Consider the following 18,864-nt stretch of genomic DNA (forward strand, 5'->3'; position numbering starts at 1 on the left):
GTGCCAAGGAATCAGAGGAGTGGGGCTTGGTTTACTGTTCAAAATAGAAAGAAAGGCTTTCCAGAGAAGTGAACTTTAGGCTGCGTTGGGTTATCTGTGCATTGCGCAAGTAGTCACTGAGGACCTATTTTCTTATTGCCAAGAATGCTACCAGGTGTTGGGGGATGTGATAGCAAAGACAGATCTGGTCTCTATTCTCAGAGCTCATGTGAGTTTGCCATAGAGAAGAAGGAAAGAATATTTGATGCAATAATAAACAGTGCCCATTTCATTCCACAAAATATTTGAAATGCAAGTTAATCATGGAGTAATTGGTTGGAACTGGCAGATGAGGCTAAGAAGTCCACTTTGGTCTAGCTTGTAAAGGACTTTGTGGATCTGGAATTTATTAGCGAAGAGTCAGTGTACATTTTTAGGAAAGGTAGTGACACAGTCCAATTTGCATTTTAGAAAACTAACTCTGGTGGTAGTATGAAGGGCTGATTGGGGTGGAGGACTCCAAACTAGGAAAGAATTAGTAAGCAATGTAACTTTCTTAGGTGGTGAAAGATGAGAAGGGTTGGATAAGACAGTTGCTTTTGTGAATAGACTGAAAGGTACAAATCCAAAGGAATCCAGGAGGTGGCCACAGTTGGGCATTATAACTGAGTGATCATGGATACATCAAACAAGTCTTCAAGCTTAAGAAACTGGGTAGAGATTATATTACTGAAAGTGACAGTATAAATAGATTGAGTCTCTAACAATTATAATTCTCTTCTTAAATTGCAGACAGTTATGAAATTCTTGGTGTACTATGCTGGTGATCTGGCCAATGTTTTCTTTATCATCACTGTGGGAACAGGTCTTTATTGGCTTATTTTCTTCAAAGTAAGTGAGTTCCTAAATTTAACTTAAATATTAATACCTGAATAACTGGTAAGCTGTCCATATAATGGATCTATTTTTATTTGGGGGTATTTCTGATGAGTATTGAGGCAAGTGCTAAACCACCATTTCTTGAATGTGATATTTATTGAATATCACCACCTTCCTTTTTTATGATTCTTTGGTTTATAAATTATGTTTATTAAAAACCTTGTGTGGTCATATTTGACAGTGTAATTTTTATCATAGGCACAGAAATCAATCTCTGTTTTGCTACCAGTGCCCACTCAAGAAGAACGTCTTGTTACTTATGTGGGATGTGCTTTTGCTCTGAAGGTAAGTTTCAAAGGACAGGTTCCTGAATTTAAAAGACCTGCTAATAAAGTTATAAGACTTTAAAATTAAAATGCTTTCAAAGTCTTGGGTACAAAATTTAGTTTGATTTTTAAAGGAAGCATGAATTATTTTATTTTACCAAGGATGTCTACTTTTATTTATAATAGTTCATCCCGAAAATCAAGGTTAAGTGATTTTCCTAAGAAGCCATAGTAAGTATTTTTGGATTAATATAAATTAGAGCTAATTTGATAAAGTGATAATTCATTTTATGACTCTCTTTTTTAAAGTCTGATGATGCATTCATAATGGGATAAAATACCTTTGGGCATGAATTTTATCTCTTTAGTGGACTGTAAAAGGTACCACCCTGAATAACATGATGAATTGGTCTTAGAATTTGTTTTCTCTTCCTCCATATTCCTTTTCTTCTCTTCCCATGGCATTCCCTCTCCCTATTTCATTGTTCTGTCAATGTATGTGAAGCTCCTTAACATGCCCCTGGTATATCCCATCCCATGGTCCTGTGATTATTCAGTGTCTGCTTTTCCCATTGATCTGTGAGCTCCTCGAAGAGCGGAGTCATCCTATCCTTATCCTTTTATCCTTTGATGAATAATGCATCTACTAGGAAGAACACCCTCGATTAAACATACTACTTCTGTTAAATGAAAAAGATGTGTTTCAACAACACATTTTTAAAAATTAAGTATCTCAATACCAGGAATAGAAAAAAAGATAGAGAAGGCATCTTAAAGCTTTAATTAGGACAGCAAATTATAGCTGAAAAGTACCTTTACTTATAAAGAAATCAGATGGACTAGAAAATAAAGTATGCTTTTGGAAACCTTGGGAAAGCGTTAATTAAGCATGGCCCTTGTATGAAGAAGAGGTAGGATTTTTACTTTTTTCATATCCCTATTTTAAAGAAAGACAGAAGAAGGGAAGACAAATTAATGTGTATGAAAATTTTGTGAATTTGGTGATTCCGTGTTATTTGATGAGCTTCTAGTGATCCCCTAATGATATTATAACTTTGTCATTTGTGAAAATTGTATATTCTTGTGATTACAGGATATTTGTTTCTTTAAAAATTATTTTCATAAGAAATGCTTTGTTTGTCATTTTCAGGCTCTGCAATTTTTGCATAAGTTCATATCCCAGATTACCATAGATATATTCTTTATTGATTGGGAGCGACCTAAAGGAAAGGTTCTTAAAGCTGTTGAAGGTAACTGAAGTAACCATTGTACCAAAATTCTTTGGCTACTTTTTCAGAACAAAGATGAAACCCTTTTACTTATTTTATCTCTCTGACCAGGTGAGGGTGGTGTTCGGAGTGCCACGGTTCCTGTGAGCATATGGAGAACATATTTTGTAGCAAATGAGTGGAATGAAATTCAGACTGTGAGAAAAATTAATCCACTCTTTCAAATACTTACTGTCCTCTTTTTTTTGGAGGTATAAACTTTTGTAATTGTGTGAAACTTCTGTGTACCTCATAAATACTAATTTTGTGTAATTCTAGCTACATTTTCACATAAGTGGAAGAGTTTTCTAAAGAGTTTCAAAGAGTGCCTTTTAAAAATTGTGTTAAAATACACATAATATGAAATTTACCATCTTAACTATTTTTAAGTATGCAGTTCAATCCTGTTAGGTACATTCACATTATTGTCCACCAACTCCTAAATCTCTTTTCATCTTGCACAACTGAAACTCTGTACCCATTAAACAGCAACTTCCTATTCCCCCTTCCTGGCCCCTGGCAGTTACCACCATTCTACTCTGTCTCTTTCAGTTTGACTGTTTTGGGTAAGGAACAGCTTTTTTCTTTTTTTTTTTTTCTTTCTTTCTTCCTTATTATTATTATTTTTTTTTAGATTTTACTTATTTATTTGACAGACAGAGAGTACAAGTAGGCAGAGAGGCAGACAGAGAGAGCGGGGAGGCAGGCTTCCTGCTGAGCAGAGAGCCCGATGCGGGGCTCGATCCCAGGCCCCTGAGACCATGACCTGGGCCCAAGGCAGAGGCATTAACCCACTGAGCCACCCAGGTGTCCCAGGAACAGCTTTTAAACGACTGGTTTGTATCACAGTCCCTTGGGAAACTTTTATAAACTACTGTGCCTGGCCTTACCACTAGAGATTATGTTTGATTCAGTAGCTCTAAAGTTAGCCTAGTTACCTATGTTTTGGAAAAAACTTCCTCCCTCTCTAATTTACATTCTTATTAGAATTAGAATTCTGCATTAGAGCAACTATTATTGGTGAAATTTTTCAACAAAGTATCACTGAACGCCTACCATGGACTATGTTCAGTGCTAAGAGCTGGAGCTGACATATGCACAGAGAATGGGTACACGCTTATGATACCTTCACGGTTATCTCACAGATCTGACTGGGATTATTAAAGGAAGTCTTCTGTACTGAATATGAGACTGAACTATGAAAACCGTTTCTGTGGGTAATAACTTTTCCTAGGAATTCGCTGCTTATATAAAGTTAGATATGAATTGTTAACTCTTATGTCTGTCTTCTGTTTTCCTTCTTTTCTTCTTTCTTCCTCCTTTTCTTTGCTTTCCTTTTTTAAAGCCGATAGAAGAATATGCGTCTCTAAGGCATATGAACAATTTTTCAAAAAGTCATTGATAGTATTGTTTGTTAAAAGTGTTTTATAGAGCTTAAAAGGTGTTATATGAAAAAGAATTTTTTTTTTTGTTAAGCACATTTGGGAAACATTGGATTCAATAAAATCATGTCAATTTCTTTACTGTAAAACTTTCCAGAGCCTTTATTCTGAGGGAGTGGAAGGCATGAACATGAGTATAATGTACAGACCACACTTACTTAACCATGGTTTCCTTTTATCAAAGAAGGTACCTTTCTTAAAACACATTTTGGAAAATACTTTTTTAAAGTATAAAAAAGTATCTTACATAGTGTCTGGTATATGTTAAAAGTGTGTGAAATGCTGGTTGTTCATTGGTAGTTTACTGAATAAAGTTTTATCCTTTTGACAAATTTTTGAGTTTTTTCAGTGAATATAATAATAAGGTTATATTTGGCCTTTAGTCTTATTGAAGAGAATTCCAAATGAGCTAATTTTTTTTCTTTGTAACTAAAAGTACTGCATAATTATTTTTACCTAGATTTTCTAGTATTTATATAAACTTACATAAATATTTTAGTTTTTAAGGTAAGATATAGGGAGGAATGTCTCATTTTCAGAGTAGAGCTATTTTCTTTATTTATATCTATTTAAATTTTGCCTTTTTACTCCAGGTTGTTGGATTCAAGAACTTAGCATTAATGGACTCATCCTCTAGTCTTTCTAGAAGCCCACCTAGCTACATAGCTCCTTACAGCCGCATTTTGAGATATGCAGTGTCTACTGTTCTTTGGCTCGTCATTGGAATTATACAGGTAACAACAGATTATACTTTTCAGCAACATTGCCTTTCTATATTTATAGCTGTTTACATACTAATTATCTTCAGCTGTTGATCACACCCTGGTTTCTACAGCAGAAAGAAGATAATGGCGAGAACAACAATAATAGCTAATAGCTAATTCTTACCTAGTGTTATAAGCCAGGCATTGTGTTAATCAATTGCATGGCACATACTAGCTTAATCTTTACAGTAGCCCTCGTAGATAGGCTTAGTTAGTATCCTCATTTTATAGATGAGGACACTGGAACACAGAAATGCAAAATAATTGGCTAAAGTCATGCAGTGAGAGATTGGCAGAACCAGAATTTGAACCCTGGCAGTCGGATGTCAGAGTTCATTCACTTTCTTATCCATAGTGAGTTCTGAAGGGTCTTTGAGAGCCTGCGGCTTTCTAGTCAGAGGATGGACTCCATAGCCTAGTTTATATAAACTATAGGGATTGCTAAGCTACACTTAATATTGTCTTTCTTTTTTTTTTTTTTAATACAACTTACTGTCTACATTTATTTATATATCATTAAATTTCACTCAGATTGCTGGTACTCCTTGTGAAATATTTGTTGAGGAAATTGAAACTTAAAATAGATCTTCTCAGATTCAGGTCCTGTGAAGGACAGGGCAGGGGATTGTTTCCTTTTTTTTTTTTTTTTTTTTAAGGTTTATTTGTTTGAGAGAGAGAGAGAGTGTGTGTGTGTGTGTATGTGTCTGTGTGTGTGTTTTTGCGTGCACAGGGCAAGCAGGGGGAGGGGCAAAGGGAGAGGGAGAGAGAGAACCCCAAGCAGGCTCCACACCCAGCATAGATCCCAATGCAGGGCCCTATATGGGGCTCAATCTCACAACCCTGAGAACATGACCTGAGCCAAAATGAAGTGTCAGACCCCTAACTGACTGAGCCACTGAGGCGCCCCACAAAGGATCTTTTCTATGTTTGCTTCCCTATCTTCTTAGATGTTAAAGAAAAGAGAGAGAAAATGGAAGAAAAGCATTAGCTAAAGAACTTAACTCTAATATCTGTACTTCTTTCTCTTGCTACCAGACACTCTCATGAATGGAAAGAGCCTTTCTGTTTGATTAAAAATTCCTTGACCTTTTAAGTAGCAAATGAACATGGGACCTCTGGAAAGATCGGGTTAAACTACCTCTAACCTGCAAACAAATTTCTGCCAAAAACAGCCCATTTTTAAATATGGTGAGATTTAAATCCAAAAATTCCTACAGAATTGCTTCCAGTTGGCATTCTGTAACTTGAGAATAGACTTTTAAAATTTATGTTTATTTTAAATTGGTAAGACTTGTTTAAAATGGAAACTGCAGGGATAGATCCAGTGTGGGATAGTTTAGTAATCAGAAAAGAAAGCCAAACATTAGAATTTGAATTGAGATTAGGATCAGAAGAGTATGGGGTTTGATGTTTATCATCAGTATGATAGTGAGAAAATAATTCATTTTAAAGATATACCAGTATACATTTTTCTGAGTATATTGGATGTAGAGAATTTAAAGGAATGCATCTGAAGCTTTTCATATTTGGTTGAGTACAACAAAAACAAACCCCAAGATAGCAATGGCTGCAACTAAAATGACCGTTACCTCCCATGAGAAAGGAGAGTGGAAATGTGCAGTGCAGAGTGGCTACGTATTGCTGCCAGGACTCAGAAGCTCTGCCGCTCAGGACGTCCATCTCTCAGGTCCCCTTGTGGTCCATGAAGGCTGTTGGAGTTGAAGGAGGGAGTTGGGGAGAATGGTTCACCCTCTCTTGTCTTTGGGAGCTTTTTCGAAAGTGCCGTTCAGCATCTCGTTGTCTAGAACTTCGGCACGTGGCATGATTCCCTGAATTGGGGTCTCTTAGCTGGGCAGCAGTGTGCCCACTCCAAGGAGGGGTCTGTCACCAAGGAGAAAGGGGAAAGGATTGTTGGGGCAGGAACTAGTCATCTCGGGCACCACCATCTCACCTCATTCTTTGTTTCTCACCCTGCTACTATCCTGGTAGTATTTTGCATACATGTGTGCGGGTGTGCGCTCTCTCTCTCTCTCTCATAAGTAGATAAGTAAGTAAGTAAATAAATAAATAAATAAATAAAATCTTAAAGATTCTTGATTTTTCAATCAAAAAAATCTTCTTGATTCTCATAATATTAGTCTTTATTGTTTATTCCTGTTATTTGCCTAAACTCAGCTTCTTCAACTTTTAAGTAGTATCCTTTAGTTTTTAAATTTTGTTTAAGTTGCTGTTTTTCAGGGCCTTTAAAGGGATTTAAAATGAGATGTATACAGAATGTTGGGGAAGTGTGTTCAGTAATCCACTGCTGTAGATTCATTTATTTACTCATTCACATATCTGAGTCCGTTTTGTGTTCTAAAATTTTATTTATTTATTTATTTGACAGAGAGGTCACAAGTAGGCAGAGGGGCAGGCAGAGAGAGGGGGGGGAAGCAGGTTCCCTGCTGAGCAGAGAGCCCGATGTGAGGCTCCATCCCAGGACCCTGGGATCACAACCTGAGCCGAAGGCAGAGGCTTAACCCACTAAGCCACCCAGGTGCCCCATTTTGTGTTCTAGGCACCGTGCTGAGCTCAAGGATATGGTTAACAAGAACAAGCTACAGATTGTGTCAAGTGCTGTAAAGGACATGTAGGGAGATGAGATACGGAGTAAATGGAGGTGAGGCAGATGGGAGTTAGGAATGGGGGACACCTTTCAACTGGGTGTTTAGGAAATGTTATTTTTCTCTGAAATATATCTAATTAGGTCTAGGATGTAAACTTTTCTCTTTTGAGTTTTAAAATAATTTCCTTTTCCGGTATTGTAAAAGCTAAGAACACTTGAAACCATTCCATTTGAATCTTTAATATGTTATCTGCAGTTGAAATAGAATTTTTGATGTATGCTTTTTATGTGCTACTCTGTCAGGGAAGATTAATTTGAAAGCAGCAAGTTTTCTAATGGCTTTGGAATTTAGGAGATGGGTAGGAGTACAGAACCAGATGTAAATCTGGCTATTAATACATTGGTTTATGCTAAGTTTTTTAAAGCCTCTCCCCCCGACCCCGTTTGTCCTGTTGTGTTTTAATGATACAGGAAAGTTTTTAAAATTCAAAATAGGCTCCCTCAATAAATCTTAACACAATTCCAAAACCTTATTTCTTTGACAGAGGAATCAGAGATAATAAATAGGATTTTATCCCACAGGGACCATTTTGAGGCCACTGTGTTCCTTGGTGGACTTTCTTTTTTCTTAAGATACTACACTGTGGCTATAAAAGAAAATTAAATTTTAAAAGCTAATAAGCATGAACTTGGCTTTATGTTTCAGATCATGTTCTTTGTTGTCTTTTATGAGAGATTCATAGAAGATAAAATTCGACAGTTTGTGGATTTATGCTGTATGAGCAATGTAAGTACTTTCTGACTTTATCTTGCAACTGTTATTTTTCCCTTTTTAAAGGTCATCAGTACATTAAGAGAGGCTTTAAAAGTGATTTGGTATGATTGAATTTTTTAGTCCAATTTCCCACTGATTGTTAATTCCAGAGATAGTTATAATGAGCTACAAGTTAATGTTTACTGCTTTAGTTTCTTCTTCATTTGTAATTTCTTAATTATGAATTCTTTATCCAACAAATAAATTCACTCAGCAGAGTCCCTGAAAAATAATTTTCATACATCAATCCTATTTCTTCCTTTCTTAGAAAATATCTTCCATCTTTTCTGTCTACTTTTTAAAAATAATATTATCCTTTTTCCTTTATTGTCCTATTTATATATTTTCCAGGAATTCAACCCTCTTTATTTTCAGAGAAAGGAAGCAATTTTAAGAAAAACTTAATTTCATTGTTTTCTATGTGAGTTACTAATTATTCTTTTTTTCTCTTTTTATAGATCTCAGTGTTTCTGTTATCCCACAGATGCTTTGGATATTACATTCATGGTAGATCAGTGCATGGGCATGCAGATACTAATATGGAAGAAATGAATATGAACCTTAAAAGAGAAGCGGTATGAATATATTTAACATCTTCTAGTTTTCAACTGAGAAGAGATTGACAGGGAGCTTTATAATGAGCTATCAGGTTGACATAATCAGCACACTGGCTCAGTCTTACTACAAGGGGAAATTGGGAAAACCAACATTAATCACGTCCAGTTATGATGCAGTAGGAAGTACATAACATTACTTATGGAATATTCTTGTCTGAGAAAATGGAACCTGAATGTAATCAAACCTCTAGATCTAACCACCAACTTACAGGAAGTAGAGGAGATAGAGGGATCAATGAAATAATGCCATAGGAAGCGATCAGTCATCCCCAGAATGCAGAATGTCTCACAGGACAGATGACCCAGTGTCTTCAGCAAATCCAAGGCACATAAAGAGGAGGGGTGGGTGGTGGTGGTGGAGGAGGAACTGTCAGATGGTGAGAGAGATTTAGAAACAAAACAATCAAGTACAGTGTGTAGACTTTGGATCCTGATTCAAACCAAAAATTTTTAAAAATCCTTGGGAATAATATGGAAGGTTTAAGAGCTAAATATTATATTAAGGAATGATTAATTTTGTGTGAATTAATAATGTGTGAAAATGGCATGGTGGTTTTGTTTTGTTTTTTAAGACCTTATTTGTTAGAGATACAGATTCACAGATTTGGCATTGGGTGATGGATGGTTTACTGTTCTCTGTACTGTGTACATTAGAAAACACCCATAATAAAGTTTAAAAAGAAAAATAAACACTTGAGAGGAAAAATCAAGAGAATTTATGACTAAAGGACCATACCTGTGACTTGTAAGAATTTAATATATGATAATAGCATTTCAGAGAAAAACGATTTATTTAATATATGAACTGGTTGGTTAACTGTTAGAAATTATACCTGGTTTGAAAGGTTAAATGTAAAAAAAGAATATTTGAGATTGGGAGATGAATTTTTAAGCATAAAGAATAGAAAGCATCATAAAGGGAATATTAATTTATTTTACTTTATTAATGGAGAACATTTACATAGCCAACAATCATATAAATAAAAGAGAATTTGACTAAAATTCCCATAATAAATATGATAAAGATATTGATAACAGTATTGAAAGTCATATAAATCATTAAGCAGACACTTAAAACCTCAGTGGAAAAAAGACAGTTATTAAGTACATAAATAAGAAATGGAAGAGACTAATAAACCCCTTAAAATGTATAGCTCATAATAAATATATATAAAAAATAATATTTTTGCCCTCTTCAAATTAGCCAAGATTTTTTTTTTAAAAAGCTAATACTTAATAGTTCCAAGGACATGGTGAAATGGGCACCCATAAAACTACTGGTCTCAGGATAATTTTTACAAATCTTCTGGAAAGCATTTAGAAATATATATACCAAGAGCTCTTAAAGAATTCATTTTCTTGGACTTACTAATTCTGTGAATCTAACTCAAGGAAATAATTAGCAATATGAATAGCTAATTAGGCTCAGGATCTTCATCACAGGGGTTATTTATAAGGGCAAAAAGAGTATTAAAGCAGTGGGTTTTCATACACTGAAATTCTTAAGTAGACATAAAAATCGTATTTTATAGAATACTTAATGACATAGAGAGTTGCTCTGATATAATGTTGGGTGAAAAAGAGGGTGCGTGGGTGGCTCAGGTCATGAACCTGGAGTCCCAGGATCGAGTCCTGCATTGGTCTCCCTGCTCAGCGGGGAGTCTGCTTCTCCCTCTGACCCCCTACCCTCTCAGCTTTCTCTCTCACTCTCTTTCTCTCTCTCAAGTGAATAAATAAAATCTTCAAAAAATAAAAAATAAAAAAAGAAATTAGTGTGATTCCAGTTTTATGCCATTTATATCTATATGCCTGGACGAAGGACTGGAAATAAAATACCTTAAAATATTTGTATCTCTGGGTGTTGAAATTCATAGGTGGTTTTTCTTTTCTTTCTTTTTTGTACCTCTCCATATTTTATAAATTCTCTGCAATAACATGTGCTTTTTTAATCAGGAAAAAAGAAAGATTTTATTATTGTTTTAATAGAGAGTAGACTTCAGTCTGTAGAAAACCAGTGTTATATTGTGTTTGCAGATTAAATTTGGACAAAGAGATTATTAAGCTCTGGAGTAGGCAAATAAAGCAAGAGAAGGGAGACAGGACTGGAGCTGACCCTGAAGCATAGATGGGAAGTAGGTAGGGGGTGGGGTAAGACAAAATTTTACATGTTTGTGGTTGTCAGGATTCAAGTTGTGTCAGGGAAACCTGAACTGGAGATCTGGTCCATGACATTAACTGTTTGGTCATGTATCACATTACCTTTTTTTGCATTTAATTAAGGAAGTGTTCTTTAGGTTTTTAGAAAACAAAAAAGACTATAATTATAAAAATAGTTAATCTAAGACTAGACTTTTTGGCATGCGTTAAAGAGCAATAGAGTTAATCATAAAGAAAGCTATGAATATCAATATACAATGAATTTAGTATGGGTTCTTTTTTTAAAGTAGGATAAAAGGAGATGATATAGAGACCCGAACAGCATAGGACAACACAGAAATGAGTAAAACCCAGAGAAGAGTGAGAACGTTGGATAATGTCAGAATCTCTGTCTCAAATATAGTTTCAGTATCTTGTGATACTAACTAAAAGAAAAATGTTGTATTTTCTTTTTGAAATAGGCAAAACTTCCATGATCTTTATTTTAATTTTTTTAACTTTTCAGGAAAATTTGTGTAGCCAGAGAGGTTTGGTACCCAACACAGATGGTCAGACTTTTCAGATTGCAATTTCTAGCCAGATGAGACAACACTATGACAGAATTCATGAGACACTCACAAGGGTTTGTATAAAGTACAATTTGGGTCTATTTTGCCAGTATTTCATGTTACTTAAAAACCAAGAATGTAAGACATGTTGCATTTATTCTTATCTCTTTTCCACATTAGAAAAATGGCCCAGCCAGACTATTGAGTTCATCAGCAAGTACTTTTGAGCAGAGTATAAAAGCATATCATACTATGAATAAATTTCTTGGCTCTTTCATCGATCATGTATGTATGTCAGTGTTTATATTTCAACTAGAAGCAAAATACAATTTTTAAAAAGTTAACCAGTAATTCCAGTTATTTCTTTAGTTAACTAAGTCAGCGGACTTAGAGACCTTCTTTTTTTACCTATCAAAATTAATACTGTGGCTTAAGAATAGAGTGAGGTTATATAAAAATAAAGTGACATTTTATGTATCTGTTAGCAAAATGATGATTCCCCTAAAGTATGTCTGCTGGAATTTTGTTAGCTAATTACTAAAATATTATTATATTTATTAAATATAGAAATATGCTATGCTATGGTTATACTCCTGAAAAGCTTGTTATAAATTAATTTTAAGTATATTTAGCCCTTGACCTTTAAAACTTAAAACATTTCTTGGGACGCCCGGTGGCTCAGTCGGTTAAGTGTCTGCTTTTGGCTCGGGTCATGATCCTTGCTCGGCAGGGAATCCGCTGCTCCCTCTGCCTGCCAGTCCCCTTGCTTGTGCGTGTGCTCACTTGCTCTCCAATAAAGAAAATTTTTTAACATTTCTCAAGAAAATTTTGTTGTAAAGCCCACTGTAGTAAAATCAGGCTTTTTTTTTTTTTTAAAGATTTTATTTATTTATTTGTCAGAGAGATCAGAGCGAACGAGCAGGGGAAGTGGGCAGGCAGACCGAGAAGCAGGCTCCCCACTGAGCAGGGACCCCAATGCAGGCTTGATACCAGGACATCATGACCTAAGCCAAAGGCAGATGCTTAACTGAATGAGCCACCCAGGCACCCCACCGCAAAATCCGTCTCTTTTAAAGAACAGATTTTCTTCATGTGTTATTCACTTTTCATTTTCTCCCTTTCTGATTTTACATTAAATGGGAAACATTTCACTGCTATTTTTGAAATGACTCTTGTCTTTTTATATTAGGTTCATAAGGAAATGGACTACTTTATAAAAGATAAATTGCTTCTTGAAAGAATTCTTGGAATGGAATTCATGGAGCCAATGGAAAAAAGCATCTTTTACAATGGTATCCTTCAAATGCCTTTGCTGCACTTGATTCCTATTTTCAAACTTTGAAAAAAAAAAGTACTTATGGTTATTTTCTTTTAATTTTCTATAAAAACAAAGGAAACTTAAGGAACTGGTTAACTTCTTGGTATTATAGTACTTTTCTGTGTTTCATTTAATTATGCCATATAGCAGGAAACAAAAATATAAAAGATAATTATTCCACAAGAGAATAAAAAAACTGAATTTTAAAATTAGTCGTAGACATGGAAGAGATAGTAAAACACAAAATTCAGATTTTTAAAAAATGTGAATATAATTGACAGATGATGTTACATTAGTTTCAAGTATATAACATAGTGATTCAACAAGTCTGTATCTCCTCTGCTCACCGTAAATGAATACCATCTGATCATGAAGTGCTTTTGCAATACCACTGACTACATTCCGTATGCTGTACCTTTTATTCCTGTGACTCATTCATTCCATAACTGGAAGCCTGTATCTCACACTCTTCTTTACCCATTTGTTCTTCCCTCTATCTCCCCACCCCACCAGCCATCAGTTTTCTGTATTTATAGGTCTGATTCTGCTTTTGGTTTGTCTACTTATTCATCTTTTTTTTTAATTCCACATGTAAGTGAAATCATATGGTATTTGTCTTTTTCGGACTTACTTCACTTAGCATAATACCCTCAAGATCCATCCATGTTATTGCAGATGGCAAGATATCACCCTTTTTATGGCTGAATAATATTCCACTGTGTGTGTGTGAATATATATCTATTACTCTTCTTTATCCATTTATTTATGAATGGATACTTGGGCTGCTTTGATATCTTGGCTACTGTAAATAATGCTGCAATAAATGTAGGGGAACATGTATCTTTTTGAATTTAAGTATTTCTGTTTTCTTTGGGTAAATGCCCAATAGTAGAATTAATTGCATCATATTGTATTTCTATTTTTAATTTTTTGAGGAACCTCCATATGGTTCCACAGTAGCGGTACCAATTTATATTCCCACCAACAATGCACAGGGTTCCCTTTACTCCACATCCTCATAAACATTTGTTAGTGCTTGTCTTTTTTATTTTAGCCATTCAGACAGGTGTAAGGTTTTCACTGTGGTTTTGATTTGCAGTTTCCTGATGATTAGTGATAAGCATCTTTTCATGTGTCTATTGGCCATCATTATATGCCTTTTTTGGGAAAATGTCTCTCAGTTCCTCTGCCCATTTTTAAATGGGATCATTTTTATTTTGGTGTTGAGTTGTGTAAGTTCTTTATGTATTTTGGAAATTAACCCCTTTTTAGTTATGTCATTTGCAAATACCTTCTCCCATTCAGTAGATTGCCTTTTGGTTTTGTCGATGGTTTCCTTCACTGTGTAAAGCTTTTTATTTTGATGTAGTCCCAATAATTTGTTTTCGTTTTTGTTTCCCTTGCCTCAAGAGACATACCTAGAAAAAAATGTTGTTATGCTCGATATCAAAGAAATTACTGTTTATGTCTAGGAGTTTTATGATTTCAGGTCTCACATTTAGGTCTTTGATACATTTTGAATTTATTTTTGTGTTTGGTGTAAGAAAGGGGTCCAGTTCCCTTCTTTGCGTGTAGCTGTCCAGTTTTCCCAGCTCCATTTATTAGATTGTCTTTTCCTTATTGTATATTCTTGCCTTCTTTGTCATAAATTAATTGACCATGTAAGTGTAGGTTTATTTCTATATTCTCTATTCTGTTCTATTGATCTATGTGTCTGTTTTTGTGCCAGTACCATGTTGTTTTGGTTAAAACAATTTTATAACATATCTTAAAATCTGAAATTGTGATACCTCCAGCTTTGTTAAATCTTTCTCAAGATTTATTTGGCTATTTGTGCTGCCATACAAATTTTAGTATTATTTCTTCCAGTTCTGTGAAAAATGCTGTTAGTATTTTGATAGGGATTACATCAAATCTGTAGATTACTCTGGGGAGTATGAACATTTTAATGTTAATTCTCCCAGTTCGTGAGCTTGAAATATCTTGCCATTTGTGTGTGGCATCTTCAGTTTGTTTCATCAGTGTTTTATAGTTTTCAAAGTACAGATCTTTCACTTCCTCGGTTATTTATTCCTAGGTATTTTATTATTTGGGGTATAATTGTAAATGAAAGTGTTGTCCTAATTTCTCTTTCTGCTACTTCATTATTAGTGTATAGAAATGCTACTAATATTTGGGTATTAAGTTTGTATCCTAAACTTTACTGAATTCATTATTACTTCTGGTAGTTTTTTGGTAGCATCTTTAGGGTTTTCTAAGTATGGTATCATGCCATCTGCAAATAGTGACCATTTACCTTCTTCCTTATCAATTTAGATGCCTTTTGTTTCTTTCTCTTGTCCAGTTGCTGCGGCTAGAATGTCCAGTACTATGTTAAATAAAAGGGGCAAGAGTGAAAATAAAATTCAGATTTTATGGGAATGTGCAATCCGTGGAAAACCAATAAAACACTTAAGGAAGAATAACATTTGTGATTAATCTTCAACATTTAGTTTTTCATTTTATCCAAGTTCTTAAAAAATCGTAGATATCTAAGACAGGAATCGTGCCTAAATCTGGTTTCTTATCATTAAAAAGGTAGTATATATGTCACTTTTAATGTGACTAATAATCTCTTATATGGGTTGGTAAGAATGGAAATGGTATAACCTTTGTCCTGGCCTACATATCACCTGTTCTTGCATCATTGGGTATCATGTGTTGTGCCAATCCTGGGATACACAACATAGACCAGGGGGCATCTTGAATGGAGGAGTGGGGTGATGCTAGGGAGGAAGTGTGTGTAGGCACAGGTTAGGTACAGAATAGTGAGTGAAAAATCTAACCAGACGTAGAGTCAAGCAAGAAGAGGCAACATGGAGAAGTTTGAACTGCATCCTAAAGAAAGTTGCTATTGTCAAGCAGGAGGTCAAAGAAAGAGAGGCAAAGACATTTGTACAGAACATCAGTTTTTTCTAGATATGTCTCTTTAAGGCAAGTGAAATAAACACAAAATATGAAACTAACCTTAGAGGACTATTTAAGACACAATTACAGCTCACTATGCACTTTTCAGTCCTTGCACGTTTTGTTGTTTTTGTTTTTGTTTTTTAACTTTATCTTAGAGAATCTTTCTAAGATTCCTCAGCCTTTTGTTATATAAACAAATAAGGGGTATTCATTACCTGGTCTTTGAAAGATATTGACTATATACTTACATTACTAGCAGTTACCAACCCTTGGTACAAATGTTAGAATTACTTTTTATGAGCAGAGTTCCTTGACTAACTTTTGAGATTAGCAAATTTTAATCCCCCTTTATTTTTTTTGAAAACCATGAAGTATTATAAATAGTAATTTCTGTTATGCTATTTTTAAATATCCAGATTTTATCACTGGAAGTTTATCAGAAGTTTGTTCTATTTTAAAGTTTCTAATTCATATCTTATAAAATGCTTTTTTCAAAAAACAGATGAAGGGTATTCTTTCAGCAGTGTTCTATATTATGGAAATGAAGCCACTCTTCTTATTTTTGATCTGCTGTTCTTCTGTGTTGTGGATTTGGCTTGCCAAAATTTTGTTCTAGCAGCCTTTCTTACATACCTACAACAAGAGGTAAGTTTAAAAATTTTTACTGGAGGGACGCCTGGGTGGCACAGTCGATTAAGCCACTACCTTCGGCTCAAGTCATGATCCCAGGGTCCTAGGATCACATCCCACATCAGGCTCCTTGCTCTGTGGGGAGCCTGCTTCTCCCTCTGCCTGCCACTTTGTCTGCTTGTGCTCTCTCTCTCTCTGACAAATAAGTCAACAAATAAATAAAATCTAAAATAAATAAATAAGTAAATATTTAAAAAAATTAAAATTTTTACTGGATTTCCTTAAAAACAAATACTTTGGAAGTAGCTATTTTATAGCAGAGAATAACAGTGTCTGCTTTCACTAGGAATTTGTTAAGATTTAGAATATAGTTATCCCAACCAAAAAAAGAAGAAAGATTTCAACTAATTACACTCTACTTCATTGTCATTGACATACTGGGGTATTGTGGAGGGCATAAGTTACTTGAGCAAATGTGAAAGGAATCCAGTAGGAAGATAATGAAATTGTTGATCTCCCAGATGCCAGAAGTAGCCGTAATTAGAACCTGAAACCAATTTTACCATATATGTTAACTGACTAAAATAAGTTGAAATTTTTTAAAAAAGTAGCAGTAATATGAGTTCCCTTCACCCTCTGTGCCAGATATTAAGGTAACAAAAAGGCAGGCTCCAGAGAGCTCAGGACTTAGCCACAGAGAAGCCCCTTTACTGGAACTGTCAACAGATTTTCTATCTGTGTGGATAAAAAAACAACTGCTCGTTGGGAATGGAGCCTGAAGTGGAGATTTTTTTAAAAATGACAAATCTGTTCTGGAAATGTTGTTACTAATATCACTCAGGTATTCCCCCATGTTGAGGAAGTATATGAGTTAGTAATATATAATATATTAGTCTTTGACAGAGATCTAAAATTACAAACAAATTCTATCCCTAACAGTTCTTTTGATATTTCCATAGCTTTTAGGGCTAGAGGTAAGTTGCCTTGCAAAATATTTGATGGTGTATCCCTGTGAACGTGAGCAGGTTGTATTATTAACTCATCAAGATATATTCTAAAGAGGACTATGTACTTCTTTGATATTGTGATCTTTGTGATATTGTGATCTTTGATATGTAATCTTTAATACTAGGAAAGATGATAAATACTCTTGAAACAATTTTGTGTATCACCATGGAATACAGATGCCTAATAAATGAAAGTAAATAGTTGAGAGAATTAGCTAGTTTAATTTAAATCTTTAAATTGATGTGCATATTTAATTTTCTTTCTATATGTTTCATTCTGAATTGTTTTAATTTTCCAGATTTTTAGATTTATACGGAATACAGTAGGACAGAAGAATTTGGCATCCAAAACATTGGTGGATCAAAGATTTTTGATTTAATTATTTGAATAGATAACCTAAAGACAATATAGTTGTGTCAAAAACAGTCATAATGATCAGGTTAGTTTGCTGTAGTTTTTAAAACTTTTCATACAGATTTTTCTATTTTTATTTGTTTTCTGATCTAAAGAAAGATTTATTTTTGTAACTTGTGGATACATAACTTCTTTGTGAATATATAATGTGATATAATGAAAAATGTTGTTTTTTCATTTGTGGTGGTATTTAATTCACCAACTCATAAATTAGATACACTGACAATGAGGCAAAAGAAATCTAAGTGTTGCTGTCAGCAGAACACTTTTTAATGATACAATAGTCTCCATTGTTGGTCGCTCTAGATAATTTTATAAACTGGGATTTGCTTACATTTTCTCACATTGACAAAATTATTTAATTACAAGTTCAAACCTAGTTTTCAGTTTAATATTTTCTAATTTTTACATATGTTATGGTAAATAAATGTTGAAAAATGTCTTCAAGTACTTAGAAATTTGAAATTATATATTGTTGACTCAATTTGCTTTATTTTAATTGTTTGCCCTGTTTGGCAATTGACTAATTCACTATTGAATTAATAGGTATCTCATGAAATGGTCTATATTCATTCCTTTGTATACCTGTACTGTTAGGTCCATATGTCCTTCCCATCAGACATGTGTATACCTTAAATATCACTTACATTTTAAAAAAAAGTCACAGTGTATGACATTTTCCCCAATATAGTTTTTCATACACTTTAAATTACTTAACATTTTAAGAGCACTCCCAAAATTTTGCTTTTTAGTTATGTTTAAAGATTATAAATAATAAACTATAAATTTATCATGTTATAATGACAGGGTGACTTATTGAAAACAAACTTAGGCCTCATAAGTCATTAGGCTTGTATTTTTTTTTAAATAAGAAAAAAATATATTAGGTTCCAGAATGTAAATTCTGAGCCATGTAGTTAATAATTTTCCATGATATGATTTTCATTGTATACCATGTACTTGAAAGACATCTTATATTTCAAGTATAATAATCATTAATTAACACCCAAACTATCATTTCTTACTGCCTTTTCTGTTAATGCTATGTAAATACTTAAATGTAATGTTATGTAAATATTGTTTTTGTTTTTGAATTGAAAATATGGAGTAAAACATTTGATGTCTCTGTCTCCTGTTTGATTAATG

At 34.1% G+C, this 18,864-nt stretch overlaps 1 protein-coding gene and 1 long non-coding RNA gene across 4 annotated transcripts in view; one reads left to right on the forward strand and one right to left on the reverse strand.

The window, feature by feature from the left end:
- The window catches only part of TMEM67 (transmembrane protein 67), a 50,396-nt gene that overhangs the window by 31,254 nt on the left and 278 nt on the right, over positions 1 to 18,864 (forward strand). For 2 of the 3 annotated variants that reach the window (XM_032316489.1, XM_032316490.1), the window contains exons 17-28: positions 772 to 870; positions 1,117 to 1,203; positions 2,335 to 2,434; positions 2,525 to 2,664; positions 4,488 to 4,628; positions 7,970 to 8,050; positions 8,536 to 8,652; positions 11,357 to 11,473; positions 11,580 to 11,684; positions 12,589 to 12,691; positions 16,169 to 16,311; positions 17,603 to 18,847. In XM_032316489.1, the coding sequence (XP_032172380.1) occupies positions 772 to 870; positions 1,117 to 1,203; positions 2,335 to 2,434; positions 2,525 to 2,664; positions 4,488 to 4,628; positions 7,970 to 8,050; positions 8,536 to 8,652; positions 11,357 to 11,473; positions 11,580 to 11,684; positions 12,589 to 12,691; positions 16,169 to 16,311; positions 17,603 to 17,683 (1,314 nt within the window). In that variant the 3' untranslated portion in view covers positions 17,684 to 18,847. Of the gene's footprint in view, positions 1 to 771; positions 871 to 1,116; positions 1,204 to 2,334; positions 2,435 to 2,524; positions 2,665 to 4,487; positions 4,629 to 7,969; positions 8,051 to 8,535; positions 8,653 to 11,356; positions 11,474 to 11,579; positions 11,685 to 12,588; positions 12,692 to 16,168; positions 16,312 to 17,602; positions 18,848 to 18,864 lie in introns of those variants that run through there. The other variant, XR_004279656.1, reaches the window with a different exon arrangement.
- Positions 1 to 18,864, reverse strand: part of LOC116575225 — a 49,689-nt gene that overhangs the window by 16,808 nt on the left and 14,017 nt on the right. The window lies entirely within an intron of this gene.

This window comes from Mustela erminea, chromosome 16 (assembly GCF_009829155.1).
Source record: "Mustela erminea isolate mMusErm1 chromosome 16, mMusErm1.Pri, whole genome shotgun sequence".
Taxonomy (NCBI): Eukaryota; Metazoa; Chordata; class Mammalia; order Carnivora; family Mustelidae; genus Mustela; species Mustela erminea.